The sequence below is a fragment of the Xiphias gladius genome, chromosome 4 (assembly GCF_016859285.1).
Source record: "Xiphias gladius isolate SHS-SW01 ecotype Sanya breed wild chromosome 4, ASM1685928v1, whole genome shotgun sequence".
Classification (NCBI taxonomy): Eukaryota; Metazoa; Chordata; class Actinopteri; order Istiophoriformes; family Xiphiidae; genus Xiphias; species Xiphias gladius.
The window spans coordinates 6,907,915-6,923,397 of record NC_053403.1 but is presented as its reverse complement, the minus strand read 5'-3'; the positions used below and the strand labels follow the sequence as shown (position 1 = coordinate 6,923,397).

Here is a 15,483-nt window from a genome sequence, read left to right as displayed (position 1 = left end):
TAAAGCTTCAACATTGGGGGACTATGGCCCCATGATCACCTTAAAGAAAATAGTTTTACATTTGCGGGAAATACACTTATTTGCTTTTCTTTCCCAAAGTTCGATGAGGAGCTACACGCCACTCACGTGTCTGTGTGGTAGACATGTAGCTGGAGCCAGCAGCTAGTCAGCTTAGCTTAGAATAACAACGGGCCGCGGATGAAAAAGTTAGCCTTGCTCTGTCCAGAGCTAACAAAATCTGCCTTCCAGCACCTCTGAATTTCTTTAATTTACGTTTTACCTTGTATAGACACGCCCTAAAACAGCAAACTGTAATTTTTACACTTTGGTTTTTGTACAGATTAAACAAACAAGATCTAACATGTTCATTAGTGAGCCTGTAGCTAATTTCTGTTAGCTTTGGACAGAGCCAGGCTAGCTGTTTCCCACTAAAATAAGCTGACTTGCTGCTTTCTCTGGCTACATATCGCTCCCATATAACTCTTGGCAAGAAAGAGAGTATGCTTATATCCCAGATGTTATACTATTCTTTTAGTAAATAATCATGCAGTTCCTGTATTAATAAAACTTTATTCCACTACCTTGATGTGACATTTATACACTGTATGAATCTTTATCGGGTCTTTTTTTAAATCTTCTTTCAACTGATTATCATACACTACGTGTGACCAAGAGGGTTGGTTCCAAAATTTTCATCAAAATAAGAAAAATCGATGGTATTTCTGTGCTGTGCGCATGCTCGTGCTTCGGCACACAAAAAGCGGCACATTGGCATTAGCTAAGGTCTTTAAGTAATCCCTTGAGAGTGAGAGTGTGGCTGAGCAGGTGGGAGTCAGCAGGCTGCAAATATCCCTGCAAATAAACCTGCCTAAATACTTCCGAAACAAAATACTGCCGACAGCAGACAGAACCCATTTCTGAGAAACAGTTCTCAGACAAATTCTTAAGCCCCAAAATGGCCAATTCCTATCCATGATTTAAAGCTCATGTCCAACGTCCAGACTCAGAGCTCATTTCATGAATGACTCAGTCCCAAGCAAAACAAAATAAATGAAATTCACATTTAAAAGGCAAACTCAGATTCAAGCCAAATGAAAACGATTTATCCAGTTATTTCCTGATGTGCATGATGTGCTTTTGATAACATGTAAAAGTGATATGAGTATGAGTATGACTGAGTAGTGAAAACATACCTGAAAAGAAACAGAAGATCTGTATCATCTTCTGCATCCTGTTAAAGATATGACGATGGACTTTCTCAAAACTTTGTCTCAAAAGCATGGAAAAGACAGCAGGACTGTCTGTTAAATAAGCCTTTATTCTGATTTCTCAGATTGAAATTATATAGTGTATTGTAAATGTGTATCATTTTAAGAAGCCCACATAAAAGTTCTGAAAATCCAATAAAATGATGTAAATGGATTTTCTTTATTCTTTGAGTTTATTTTAATATTAAAGAAAAATGCATGCACTGAGTTCTGGATCTGGATTAGGTTTATTTGTGGTGTCTTTTAACCCCGTGCAGGTTGGGCACAGGGATGATGAGGACACACAGATAAAAAAAAAAAAAAGAAAAGAAAAAAACTTCGTTCATTGACCAAATCAAAACTCGACACGCAGCGTTTCAGCAAACTTAAGATCGACCAAGTTTGACAAATAGAAACCAAAGTCTTTGAGGAACAGTAGATATCTACTGATACAGGGAGCTAAACCTATCAGAGGCAAGAGGGGCCGTAATTATTTTCAATAAAATTGACGATCAAAAAAAAAATGTGTTAAGTGATGAAATATATTGCTAAGAAACTGAAATTGAGTTTTAAAATGATAAACATATGTATTTATTTTAGTGGGCAGTGAGTTATTTAGATATATATTTAATTGCTTACTTATTTTTTTCGTTGCCTATTCATTCATTTAATTCAGGGGGACCTATTGATACAGTGCTGCGCAGACGTCTTAGGTACTTCAGATGTTTAGATTCTTCGTGGCTTTACTTTTAAAGCATAAATCCTTTGCACAGTACTATTACAGTTCCGTATGATATTTATTTAATTTCTTATTAATAGATTTCATTCCAAATTTACTCCATTGCCCGTGTATTGATGTATTAGCTAATTCATGTATTTGTTTGTTTTATTACAAAATGATGACCCACATAGGAGGCGAAGCCACAGCTGGCCTCCCCGACTTCGATGCGGACCCCACGACACTGGATGGCGCCATGGCGCGCTCCGGCCTCGGAGTTTGGTAACGTCCAGCAGTCGTCGCTAAAACCCCCGGCGTCGGTTCGCCGAAATCAATCCCACAATCCTCGCACGCCGGCGGTGTATTCATTTGAATGGTGAAACTCCGAAGGGGCTAGCGAGCCTGCACAGGGAGAGGAGCCGCGCTCGAGTTCAACCGGTCTGTCACGTTTCGGATTTGCACGCCTCCAGACCCCAAGGCCCTTGACAAAATGAATCGGTTGGTATTTAGCTCCAGTGTTCCGGTGGTGGAAATAACGTCTGAACTGCCAACAAGTGAAGCCATATGTTCCCAGAGTTGGAAGGCTAACTAGCTTGCTAGCTAGCTTCCACTAGCGGCCCAGCTGGTCACTCTCTACGTCGCAGTGTACCCTTGATAGTTGAGCTAAAAGCTAACAGTTACAGCTAACAGTTACAGCTAACTGTGGGAATATGAGCTAGGAGACGTAACGAAATGCTGCGTTGCGCTCCTCCAGACTTCGAGTGTCTAATTAATAGCTAGACAGAAAACACGATACCTTAATTTTAATCCACGCGCGGTGACATTTGTGAGTTTTGTTGCAGCTCAGCTAGCTAACGCCAGTGCTTGTATCGCAGCAGCCAACGCCTTCGTAACTCAAATGTAGCGTTGTTGTTTTGTTTATCCCATTTGGATGTTTGCTTTTAGTCTTTGCTAACCACACTGCTGCATCTTAGATCAACATGCTGCACATAGCAAGCCGACCTGCAAGTGACTAGGCCACGAAAAGAGACTTATGACTTGTTGCAACTCCTGAAACTGAGATATTTTTGCAACGATTGTCCCACAATTGTTTGTCCAACAGTGTCCCTTATTATGGCAGCTGGTAGGCATGTCTGGCAACGGGAAGTCTTTAAGGTCAACTGGGATAAATCCAATGGCTTTCTGTGATCCTGCCAGCATCTTTCTGCTGAAAAGAACATGAAGCAGGTATGGAAATATGAAAGCAAATACCATAACCTATTGTATATAATAATTGTCCAGTTGTCTCTTAAATCCTGGTCACTGTGAAGTACAGCTCAGTGGTATTGTAGCAGTAGAGACTGTAGTAGTGGCCTCATCCCTTATCCTTTTGTTTTAGGTGGATATTATAAATAAGGACGAATTAGATAAAGAAAGGTGAGTCTCTGATCCACATCTTGGGATTCATCTAATTATGATCACTCAGTCACTATCTGTGTCCCACAGATCATCCTTCTCAGTCACTGGACCATTAAAGCACCTTTGCATAACCATTTTCACCATGTCTGTGGCTTTGCATTTCATGGTTTTCCAAAATAAGACAGCTTTGCATTTGGTCCATCTTGATTTCCCTCTTGGCAGGTTTCAAGTGCATTACAGAGTACGCAGTCCCGGCACAGTGAAGCGATTGTCACCTTGCAAGAGGAAGGGTTGTCCACTGGTGGAGGTGGGCTTAAAGCTGCACCGCAGAGCATCAGATGTAGGCCGTGCCTGTGACCCCGGCATGGCCAACAAGGAAAATGAGCTGACGTGCTCCGATGATGTGCGGGGCATTCACTACAATGACAACTGCGGGCTCCCTGTGAACTCTGCAGAGGCCTCCAAGATGGCAGGGGCCAGCTCCAAGTACAGCGACTTTACTGAGGTGAAAGTCAAGAATTAAAACTATCGCTTGCGTGAGAATATGTGCACCTTAGTGTTCTTCTATTGTAGTAAAAACTCAGTTCTTTTAATTCTTTTGTAGGGTTGACAAACTGCGCATCACTGTTGCAGGCTGAATTCCCTTTGTGAATTGTTTGTCTTTTTGTACAGTTATCAAAGGACCATGAAGCTATGAATCACATCCTTTTTGGAAGGAACCTACGACTAAAAGTAGCCCTAACACTATGGCGAAGAAACGCCAGTGAATTAGTGGCCTACCTGATAAGGTAAAACAGTGACAGTTAATATTGCATTTCGGTAATGTTTGTTCACTCTTAAGTTTCATGAACATGCTTCATCTTTAATCATGTTTTTGGTTTCCCAGAATTCAAGACACAGGGGTGCTGCTTGACTGCTTACCTGTCTTAACAAACAAGTGGGTGTTTGATGTGTTTTCCCTTCTGCATGTGCATTTAACAAGAGCATATAGCATCATAATTCAAATTATGTTTTGTGACTTGACTTTCATGTGCCTGTAGGCCATGTAAAATACACTTGACCCACACAATAAGACAGAGTTTACTGGTTTACTGGACAGGGAGTCCCAGAAATGATACTGTTTGTATCCACCTCGAAGTATTTACCTTATAGATAATTAAAGATAAGCTTACGCAGTGAAATCAGTTTCTCTTAAATGCAAATGAGTTAAAAGAAAAGCTAAACTATCTTTTAAATTTAAAGAATAGAAAAAACTTTAATCCACGCACATATGTTAAATTATAATTCACTGGTTGCATCCTCATTCCTGTAACTTCCTGTCAGCTTGTGTGGATGTTAAATATTGCTGCTCATTTTAACCTTGATTTTTATCCAGTGACTGCCGGAGGCTGAATTCAACGATTCAGACCGCTTGAACACACTTTGCCGTCTGCTCTTCTATGTCTGCCCGTGTTACAAATACACAGCTCTCTCACTTATTTCTTTTTTCATCTTTTGTGTTTTCGGTCTCGTCAGTCTCCAAACCGAAGCACCATGTTTGTCACTTGGCTGCTGTGTTGACCTCCTGCCCCAAGTGAAACTGATTCTTGCCAGTAAATACGAAGAGTAAGTGGCTGCATGTTTAATGATCTCTGTCTCTCTCTGACATTACATCTAGAAGTACTGAGATTAAAGCAGTTGGATTAGCCGTTTTAGTCTTGAAAAGGATGCACCACTCATCTATGCTTTTCAACCTTTCCGATGAATAACTAATAAATTGAACTGAGAACTTATGAAACCTCTTGGATCAGTGAATGTCTTCAAGACCTAGAACAGCAAAACCAGATGCCTTTGCATTAGCACTTCTAAATACTAATATATGATAATATTCAACAGAGTAATTTAACTAGCTGGTGTGATTATCTGCTTTTTACAGACACATAATGGTGGGTTTACACTGGGTTCAATCCGTCATCAGGAAATGGTGGCCAGAACTTTCAAAGAATGAGAAAAGACTGCGGGACAGTTGTTCAGAAGACAGGTGGGTACTGCACGCTGTAATGCAACCTAATAGTTACTCCATGACACAACACAGACTCAAAGGGTAGTAACAACTATTTTCAGACTTGGCCTCATTTTCCTAGATTTTGATTATAAACAAATCTTTTTCAGTATTTCACTAGTTTGGGGTTAGAACAGGAGAAACTCAAAACAGTTACCACCAAAATGTAACACGCATAGATCCAAGTCAGTTGGATAGGTGAAAATAAACAGAACTTTCCTTTTAAAGCCTCACTCTGTAAGGCAACCCGTCATCCTACCACCGTCTGTGTTTCTTAGGAATGAGAAAAGACATTGACCTCCTGATATTACACCGTATTGATTATTAAGAAGCAAATTAAGTTTGTATTGTGACAAAATATGACTTCTGTTAATGATGGTTATTTTACCCAGTGAATACTGCTACTAAATATTGCACAATGGCAAACAGAACATACTTGACAGGTATTTTGATTTACCTCTGGATGGGGTCAAGCCGGTTACGCTTGCATGTTGGTTGTACCACTGCAGGCCGTGACTTTGTCGGAACAGAGTTTACAGTTAGTTTACAGTCCTGTGTGCATTCACCACATGCTGCAATGGTAATGCTTGTATTTTCATTGCAGGAATATTGAAGTCATGAAGCAGCGGCTGAAAGACTTGTGGAAGGAAGGAGCCCGGTTATGTTTGGTTCCAGGATCTACAGGAGAACTGGCAAGGGTGAGAGGGAGGCCATTGTTATACAACTTATCAGGGATTTATTCACGATGCAGTAGCTGTAGAGGATTTTTCAAGAGTGGGAAAGTTACAGAAAAAAAGTTTTAAAATGGCATTTAGCAGTCCTTAAAATATGACATGTTTGGGGCCAAGCTTTGTGTGGGTTACTCATTTCAAGGTCTCATAAAATGAAAAGTGCTTGTTCTATATTTCTTCCTGTTATGAGAACAAACACCTTCAAAAAGTTTTAAAATGATCATTCTGACACACAGATGCAGTATTTATCACAGAACTGTTTTACCAGACTGCACAGGTGCTCCTGCTGTTTATTTCTGGCCCTTTGTTGATTTTGGGTGGACACAGGCAACCACTCCCATCCTAAAAACAAAAAACACAAACTCTAGGTCCACCATGAGCCACAACAAGTTTGAGAGTCCGTTTATGGTTCATTTGTTTCCATCTTCGCATCCCGTTTCATGCTGAAAAAATGTCAAATCACAAAAGAATATTATGCTCTCTCACCCATCTCATGAGATCTTTGAGTTTTAACGATTTAAGCATTGTTTTGCAAAATGTCAGATTGACATTGTTTATATTCAAGGTTCAGTGTACAAATAATCCACTATCTTGTGTATAACAGACTGATCTTGAAACATGTGTTTTGAGAGGCCTGTGATTTATTCATTGTTTGTAATAAGTAACAACAAAGGTTATAGTAATGCATGCAGGATGTGTGACTGGGTGTGACGACAACTAATGTGTTATCTTCACTTTATGTTGCAGGCCATTGAGGCTTATCTATCACAGCTGCCCTGACAGTTGTCAGTGTAGCACTCTGAGGATGTGACCACTACTGCCGGATCATGGCTGTGTTTCGAACTGATAATGATGCCAGAGAGATGGACTGGTTCATTCTGCCACTTAAACTCAAACCTCTTACTGGGACTGAACTTGATAATTCAGACAACGCCCTCAGTGAGAGCTGGAGACTCTGAAGGAGGGCTCTGAGAGCCTTTCTGCAAAAAAAAAGGAAAAAAATTAAAAAAAAAACAGCAAATGACTGCTTCACATTGAAGTGGACCGTCTTGTGAAGGGGGCATATTTAGTGGACCTCCATGAGACTGGGTGTAACGTCGCTCTATGAAGTGCCAAGCTCTTTGTCTCTCACTACACCACTCTTTGCCATGGAATGCAAATGCACTTGTGGATGTTATGAATGCTCCGCTGTTTTGATGTTTTGCGCCTTGTTTCTCCGGAATCAGGAACTTGAATCTGCAACAGTCTTAAGTTATTAGAGCTCGTTTTCATTTTGCCTCTTCATATGATATTTGACTGTAAAATGTTAACTGTAAAAACAAGTGATTCTTTTAATCTTCTTTTAAATAAATTTGATAAAAATCAAAACTTGATTCTTTTATATTGTGGTGTTATATTATTTTTATTGTGTTGTGAATAGAGATCATGTGAAATAAGAATGAGCTGTTATGTTTTTAGATATTAGGACAATTATTGCCTTAACGTTCGGTAAATAGTTATGACAAAACTAAAGCATTAAAGTAATTCAGTATATAATTGCTGTTTCCGAGTGAACTTACCTTAATAAGTCTTCCAAAGTGGCCAAATAATATTTTCGTCTTTTGTTTGCAGAGGGTGTACTTTTTAAAAAAAAAAAAAAAAAAAGTATGAATCAAGCAAAGTTTCCTGTTTCCCTTTACCATAAAAAAGGGTTAAACTGTAAAAGGCACAAGCAGCTTATTAAATGGTATCTGAAGGTCTCAAAAATTCTTAAAGCACTGAATTTAGTTCCCTCAAAAACGGCCTTTGAAGGTATTAAAAAGTCTCTAAATTTCATTTAATAAGGTCTTGAATATTTTTCCCGCTTGCTGTAGATCCTAACATTTATAACTTGTTAGTATGTGGTTGTGGCCTGTCCAGAGTCATACAAATATAAACCACAAGTCAGACTAGTACGACAGTAGATTGTGCAGGCTCTTTGATTTTTTTTGGTTTTTTTTGGAGCTAGTATGCATTATTTCCATTTCTTCCTCTTGCCATTATTATTATTATTATTATTATTATTATTAATACTGCAAGCCACAGTATCCAGGAGCTAATTTTAGAAAAAACTCAAATTGGTTAATCTACTCAGCCACTGATCTGGGTCCAGGTCAAATTATATTAACTAATATTATATTTATTTACTATTATTACTATTAATTATCGTTATATATTTATATTATAAGTAAGCGTAGGCCTTATTGTCCCTACTGATTTCTTGTCCTTTGACCGGCATGTCAATGAAAAGATGAAAAATTGCATTGTATGTGGTATTAAAAAGTTCTCAAAAGGTCATAAATCTAATTTGATTAATTTACTTTAACTGGGTTTTGGATAATGCAGAGACCCAGTTAAAGTAAATTGAAATAGAAAGGACCAGAACAAGATAAAAATGAAGGCAAAGTTTTTTTTTTTTTTTTTTTAAATACTATTGTAACATTTAGTTAAAAAACTAAACTTTTCAAGACGTCTCTTTAGAGTTGATCAAATATGTAGAATCTTGAAGGAAAAGAGTAAAAGGCATTTGTGGGGGTTTTTCCTCATTAAAAGCACAACATTTGTAGTAAATGTAAGTTTAGGTTACTTACATGGATAACTAAGCACGTAAAGCATGACATAATGCGCTGCTGACATCAACATTAGCGAAGTGTAATTATCTGGTTGTACAATAAAGTTTTCGTTTTTTTTTAGTGACGTTATTTTCCGCAGAGGCAACTGATGCGCCGAGTCTTCCGCACCTTCTCCAAACTGCTCTTGAATACATGTTGACGCAAATATAGTTAGACCTCATTTTAATTTAGAAAGATAGGTAATATGTTGCATAGGGAAAGGGTACCGCTGTTATGGGTTTTCGTGCAGACTGCGGTCGTCGTGGCGTGGTGTTTCGCTGACATGGAAACAGGGCCTGGGGCAGGTGTACCGACACAGCCGAACGGAGATCGGTTCAAAATCGAGGGAAGAGCGATAGTTCCCGGGGTGAAAACACAAGACTGGGTCTCCACAGCCAGAGTTCTGGTGGAAGGCGAAGAATACGTGGGGTTTTTGAGGTAAGAAACGGCCCACGGTCACACCTGCTAACTAGCTAGCCCGCTAGCGAGGCTAGGTAGCGTTAGCATAGCTAGCTAGCCTCCACGGTTGGTGGTTTTGCAGCTGCTGCTGGCAGATGGCAGGTCCTGACTGTCGTAACTAAATAGCGGCTTAATAATAGTGGTTGTAATTCATGCCAGTTGGTACAACGACCTGTCACCGAATTTAGCTTTGAATCTCACAATGAACATACGCCTTTTAGTCTCGTAGTAGTTGTAACCAAAACAAACCTCGGCCACAAGGGACGTGACTGTTGTTGCTGTTAAACAACCTCTGATGCAGAGATATAGTGGTGCAGTCAAATCAAACATTCCCCACAAAACAGTCATACTACCCGAATTAAGTATGGTGTGCCTTTTTATAATTAAGTGTAACTTTACTGTTCAGTGATGGAAGTTGATTGTTTTGAGGTGGCTAAAACAACACAACAGAAGTATAGGAAAAAAAACACAAAGAGGAGCAAAAAAAGCTGTTTGTCAGCTTGTTAGGTACACCTGGCTAAAACTAACGCATTCTAACACAATTGTAACACAAGCGTCTTGCTATAAATGCTCCTACAAACTGATCATACAATTGAATCAACACCTCTTTTAACGGATTTATTGCAGGACTGTTAGACTGCATCAGTTTTAGCTAGCTGTACCCAATAAACTGGCATCTGACTGTATAATCGCCCTCTTTCTATACCCCCCTCCAGCCCATGCACACACACACACACACACACACACACACACACACATCATATCCCTCATACACACACAAAGTGCTGCAGTAGTGACCATATTATAAAAGTAAATGACAAGGTATGACAATGAAATTGTCTTATTTATTGAGGTGTCCTTAATTAGGCTGGTATGTCCTTTTAATGCTACAACATCTCTATATATAATCACAGTCCAGTGGTAGGCTTGATTTCATACAAGTATTTGGACCGGCACTACAGCAAAGTTGGAGGATGTGAGAGACACATTAAAAAACAAATTGTCAAAATCATTGGAGAGATAACTTGACCTTTAGTTCCTATGTTTTCAGAAACACTGGACTAAGCTTTCAGTAACTCAACTCGATACTATCCCGTCATTAGATCCTCCCGGCCTTGCAAATACCCACATCCTTCAAGCTGCACATACTCCAGTATTGCAACACAGGATATCTGTTAAAATGTGTCGTCTCCAAACAGAGATATAGTAAAACCTGATAATATCACAAGGGTTGTTTTTTCAGCTCTCTGCAACCATTTTTACAGAGATAAACTGATCCACATATGTAAAATCCGTGAAGTGCTTTCTACTATAACCCCTTAAAAGCATACTAGTAGAATTGCTAATTAATTCTAAAATGAATTGATAATGCACACTCTGTGGAAACAATCTTTCCTTTGAGGTTTATATAATCGATCTATCTATAATGTAACCATGGATGTCTGAGAAAACAATAAGTTCTCGATTTCTTCGCATTGACACTTGAGACATGGTTGATTAACAGTGATTCACAGGAAATGGCAATTGTCCAAAACTTTTAGGGTTGGTTTACATCTCTGAGGAAGTGCCTTAACAGTTTACCCACATAAAATCAATATTTGCAGCCTACACGAGCACTGACAGGTCTGGACAATAAAACAGTGTAAATAATCTCGTTACTTTGTTTTGTTACAGAACTGATGGAAGTTTTGCTGTGAATGACGTCCCTTCAGGATCCTACGTTGTGGAAGTTGTCACCCCAACTTATAGATTTGAACCAGTGCGTGTTGATATCACATCCAAGGGCAAAATGAGGTAAGACCTTAATGTTGTGAGAAGCCAAAAAGACACATACAAATGTTTCGTGTTGAATCAGCCTTGTATATTCTTCAGTGTACTCTCAAAAAGCAGCTCCGTTCCACTAAAGTAACCGTGTGTCTTTTCGCAGGGCACGTCTCGTGAACTACATCAAGACTTCAGAAGTAATTCGCCAGCCATATCCTCTCCAAATCAGGGCTAGCGGTGCTCACAGCTACTTCATGAAGAGGGAGACCTGGGGCTGGACAGACTTCCTTATGAACCCAATGGTAAAAACATTAATGGCGTTGTATAAACGTGCTGGATATGTACGATCTATTGTTTTCATATACTGTACCACAGTGGTGTAAGGAGATGTGTGTGCGTTTAAAAAGTGCGACAGTTAAGATGACGTAGTTCCATTTCTTTAAAATTTTGTTATAAGTTGTTAAGCAGTGTAACTATGCTGTTCCTACTATTTGCAGTTGCTTGTTACACACTGGCAAGGAAGAGTAGGTCAAAGCATTTTTTTTTTTTTTTTTCCAAAAGGTAATCAGGAAAATCAGACTTAATTAACCTTAGCCGACATGTTCATCCTTAATTAACTGTGTAGTTTGTCGGTGAGAATAGTTTCCTGTATGTTAGATAGATGCTAGTGTCAAAGATGAACGAACTACTTCTGAATCTCTTGTTTAAATTTTATTGTACTTGTTGCTCCTGCAGGTTATGATGATGGTTCTGCCCCTGCTGATCATTGTTTTGCTGCCCAAAGTGGTCAACACCAATGACCCAGAGATGAGAAAGGTAAAGGATCCTTCATAGCCAAAAGTGTTATTTCAATATTATTGTATGTAAATTGACTTCATCATGCAGTGTCTTCGAACTGTATTGGATGCATTCTGATCAGTTTAATAAGGATTTATTAAGTGGCACTAGATATCACAAGTTCCCTTGTTTGTAATGTCTGTAGTCAAAAGACTACCTGTATAAACTTCATGACACTCTGTCCTTGCCTTATCTTGAAGTGTGAAAAAATTATATCTGTGAGAAATGTCAGTCTGATCAATTATGTGGTGGGTTTTTCTAATTGGTGAGGATTTCCATTCCCCTGCTGTCCTTACAGGAAATGGAGCAGTCCATGAACATGCTGAACCCCAACCCAGAGCTTCCAGATGTCTCTGAGCTCATGACCAAGCTCTTCTCTGGCTCCAAGGGATCCAGCAAGGCAGGCAGCAGCAGCAAGGGAACCAGGCCGGCTGCCAAGAGGAGGTAGTACTGTACTGCACACTGTCTCCTCAGTCTGCCTAAAGAAGCACGAGTAATGCCATGGAAGCAAGATTTTTAAGTGTCACTTTTCCCTCTGGGTCTATTGTACAGTTTTCTTTATTGATAGATGTTTTCAGCTCATCTCGGTTTCTATTATGCTATTGGAAACTGAGCAATAATATGTTTTTTTTTTTTTTTTTTTTTTTTTTCGTACGGCACTGATAGAAATTTCTTAAACTCTGCAAAAGCTATAGTTCTTAATTTTCTCTATACTTTGTACAAGTGGCTCTACTACTCATCGATCTTTTCTGTGCTAACCCTCCGGTGTGCATTTTTCCACTGCTGCTAATTGTACTATCTGAAAGAGAACATATAAACATACTCAGAGATTTTCTTGTTTTTCCAATTTCAGTAATATGACTGTGAATGAAGATGAATTGAATTTTAAGACTCATAAACTCTTATTTAAAAGCTTAGATAAATAAATTTCAATGGTTATATAACAACTTTGTTTTTATTTCAGACCATCTCATTTGTTTGAAAGTGAGCACATGGCCTTCTCATTTTTTGAATTATTGTGTGGTGTACCGTAAGGCCAGAATTGACATACTGTACATATGTGCCTAAGGTGTATAAATTAAAATGAAAATTAATGGCAGGTCAAAGAGTGATAGAGCTGTGTGGTTGCTTTCAAGATCTCTAGTGTAACTGGCTTTACTTTTAATAAAGCAGACAGTGAAGTCAATATTAAAATCACAATAAAATGTGTCTGTGATAAATGTCCTCAGTTAAGGATAAGTCACTATCAGTTGCTGACGGGAAGCTCGCATTTCAACAGATGATCTCCATGACAACTGAACAAATTGTACTTGCTGATGAAGACAACTAATGTGGTTGTAAGCTCAGCCGATACAGGATTTTTTTTTTTCTTTTTGCAGATATCGATATTTAGGTGTAAAAGAATCTATACAATATATCGACTGGTAGTTTTTGTGTTCTGTTTTTTTTAAATTGTGACCAAGATACATACCAAGTGTGACATTTGAAACTTGAGAAATCAACTTGACGGCACTCTCCCAAACTATGTAAAGCCGACAATGTTTCTAAATTACCTCTAACTTAGTTTGACATTCCTTCACTGCAATTTCTTGTTGCTCACCGTCTGACATACACACCGATAAACGTATATATCTGCAATAAGTTATCATCGGCCAATATATAAACCCTTCCAATTTATCGGTTTAGCTAGCAGAAAGTTCTGGAAAAAGCTAGTAAATGGACTTTGAGTTGGGATTGTTTTGTCAAACTACTGTTTCCAAGGTCAAGAATCAGGGTTGGGACCACCAGAGGGTCTCTAGATAAATCTCAGGGGTTGCAAGGTGATTATAGAGACAAGAAATGTATTATTTCAATCCATCATCTTTTTTTTTTTTTTTTTTGGAAATAATGAATACTTGTACCTCTTCGGGCCTCTAGAAATCCTTCAAATAAAACAGATGGAGAAATCACTTGTGGGCTGAACTGCTCGCAGCTGATGATCGCACTTAGGCCTTGTTCAGACAGATATTAACTGTGTTTGTCTCAACGCAGCCTACGACAACATGTATACAAAAGATTTATACGAGTGTTGAAGCTGAGGGCAGAAGCCGGACAAAAGATGTGCACACTGTGCTGACAGCTCATTAGATTTAATTTAACAGAACGTTTTGAGCTAACAGAGCTTCCTCAGGCTCAGTGAGTTCATAACCTGCGATGAGGCGTCACAGGCATGTAGACACTGCTGGATTTAGGGGTCAGAAGCAAAAAAAATAATAAAAAATGCTAGGACACACTGCTTTGATGGATAGGGCTGATGATATTCTACAGTTTTCTTTTGGTCAAAATATCCCATGAAAGGACCAAAACCAACAATGTGTCCATATCAACATTTCCAACTTCCCCAGCCTCTCTGTGGCCCATATTTGTTGGGGACTATTTTCAACTGCAGATTTGGTCCTGTAGCGAGGTACCTGGAACTGACTCAAACTATAGAGCCCATGTTCACCGTAATACAGTATGGCTTATTCATGAGTTTCTGAACAAAAGTGGAGTCTATGACACAGAGGGATAAGTTCAATTCATTGTTGTGGTCTTTTTTCGGGATTTGTTGACAATAGCAAAAATACAGGATATCACCTGCCTTATCCTTTAATAATAGCGTTGTATCAGACTGTTATAATGCAGAATGCCTGCACTAACATGGAGTCTTGAGACCAAAGAGACCTCCAGTGTCCTCCTGCAGGTCTTGTGCTCTGCTCTTCACTCACCAACAGTCATGCTAGCTAAACTACATGTTATCCATGGCGCGTTAGTTTTATTAGTCAGCTGTTGGAGCGGGTAGTGGTTTGCTCAAAAAGAAGAATTTCCAAGTACAAACCAAATCTGATCAGATTCAACATGTTTGAAAATGTTCGTGTCGACGAAAGGTACAATTCTGTCTTTGAACTTGTATTTCACTGTTCATATCAGTACACATGGACTCACTTTCACAAAATTGCACAGGTGTACAATGAGCACAGATTCATTCACAAAGCACTTTTGCCTCTGAGCAGAACAAAAGGTACAAAGTTTCGGGAGATACGTTTGACATTACACCATAAACAACATAAAAGTGCAGTAATTTACAACAGCATCACTCATCCATCAGAGAGACATGGTTGTAGTCAGGCTTCAAATAACATTTGTCCAGGTTTTTTTTTTCTTTTGTTTTTTTTACAGTAATATGAATATTGAGGTGTGATCCATAAACAATGTCACAAGTCACATTACCACTGTGAAACTAATGCAGCAAATGCACAGAAATGTACAGATTAGCCCTTGAACACAAGATCAAATATCGATTGCAAGAGCCAAGAAGGAAACAGAAGAAAAAAAATTCACCAAACTGGTATATATACACTAAGCAATTTACATTTACCATTTGTGAGGTGTTAAATCCAACAGAATCAGTAAAATGTGTTCTTTATACCGTATATTATTTTGAATGTGTTAGCCTACATTATGTCCATTATATACAGTGCAAGTGAGCGTTAGAATAAAGGAGGATTAGATGAGGTTTTAAGGACGGGTTCAGAGATTTTACTCATGTTCATACAATATGTGCATTAAAAGTAAGTTGTTACTAGTCCCTGTAATCATTCCTCATGGCCACATTGACCTTGAAGGGATTCCTTTATAG

The 15,483-nt window shown here is 38.8% G+C and overlaps 2 protein-coding genes across 3 annotated transcripts; both read left to right on the top strand.

The window, feature by feature from the left end:
* Nucleotides 1–2,198: 2,198 nt before the first annotated feature.
* katnbl1 (katanin p80 subunit B-like 1) lies at nucleotides 2,199–7,149 on the top strand. 2 transcript variants are annotated; one of them, XM_040124398.1, is made up of 10 exons: nucleotides 2,199–2,463; nucleotides 3,086–3,192; nucleotides 3,344–3,381; nucleotides 3,586–3,868; nucleotides 4,036–4,151; nucleotides 4,250–4,300; nucleotides 4,879–4,968; nucleotides 5,279–5,383; nucleotides 6,009–6,102; nucleotides 6,883–7,149. In XM_040124398.1, the coding sequence occupies exons 2-10, from the start codon at nucleotides 3,184–3,186 to the stop codon at nucleotides 6,913–6,915; spliced, it is 819 nt and encodes a 272-aa protein (XP_039980332.1). In that variant the 5' UTR covers nucleotides 2,199–2,463; nucleotides 3,086–3,183; the 3' UTR covers nucleotides 6,916–7,149. The 2 variants fall into 2 exon arrangements, with proteins under 2 accessions (XP_039980332.1, XP_039980331.1); XM_040124397.1 differs by having other exon boundaries at nucleotides 2,200–2,463; nucleotides 3,068–3,192.
* Nucleotides 7,150–8,856: 1,707 nt separating this feature from the next.
* Nucleotides 8,857–12,772, top strand: emc7b (ER membrane protein complex subunit 7b). Its single transcript, XM_040124614.1, has 5 exons — nucleotides 8,857–9,203; nucleotides 10,899–11,018; nucleotides 11,152–11,290; nucleotides 11,724–11,804; nucleotides 12,124–12,772. Exons 1-5 carry the CDS (start codon nucleotides 8,971–8,973, stop codon nucleotides 12,271–12,273), a joined length of 723 nt encoding a protein of 240 aa, XP_039980548.1. The 5' UTR covers nucleotides 8,857–8,970; the 3' UTR covers nucleotides 12,274–12,772.
* The last annotated feature ends 2,711 nt before the right edge of the window (nucleotides 12,773–15,483 follow it).

Coding starts and splice junctions, on each gene's coding strand:
- katnbl1 (XM_040124398.1), top strand. Junction 4,969..5,278: donor CTTGCCAGTAAATACGAAGA/GTAAGTGGCTGC, acceptor TGCTTTTTACAG/ACACATAATGGTGGGTTTAC. Junction 5,384..6,008: donor GACAGTTGTTCAGAAGACAG/GTGGGTACTGCA, acceptor TTTTCATTGCAG/GAATATTGAAGTCATGAAGC.
- emc7b (XM_040124614.1), top strand. CDS start 8,971: ATGTTGCATAGGGAAAGGGTACCGCTGTTATGGGTTTTCGTGCAGACT. Junction 9,204..10,898: donor GAATACGTGGGGTTTTTGAG/GTAAGAAACGGC, acceptor GTTTTGTTACAG/AACTGATGGAAGTTTTGCTG. Junction 11,291..11,723: donor ACTTCCTTATGAACCCAATG/GTAAAAACATTA, acceptor TTGCTCCTGCAG/GTTATGATGATGGTTCTGCC.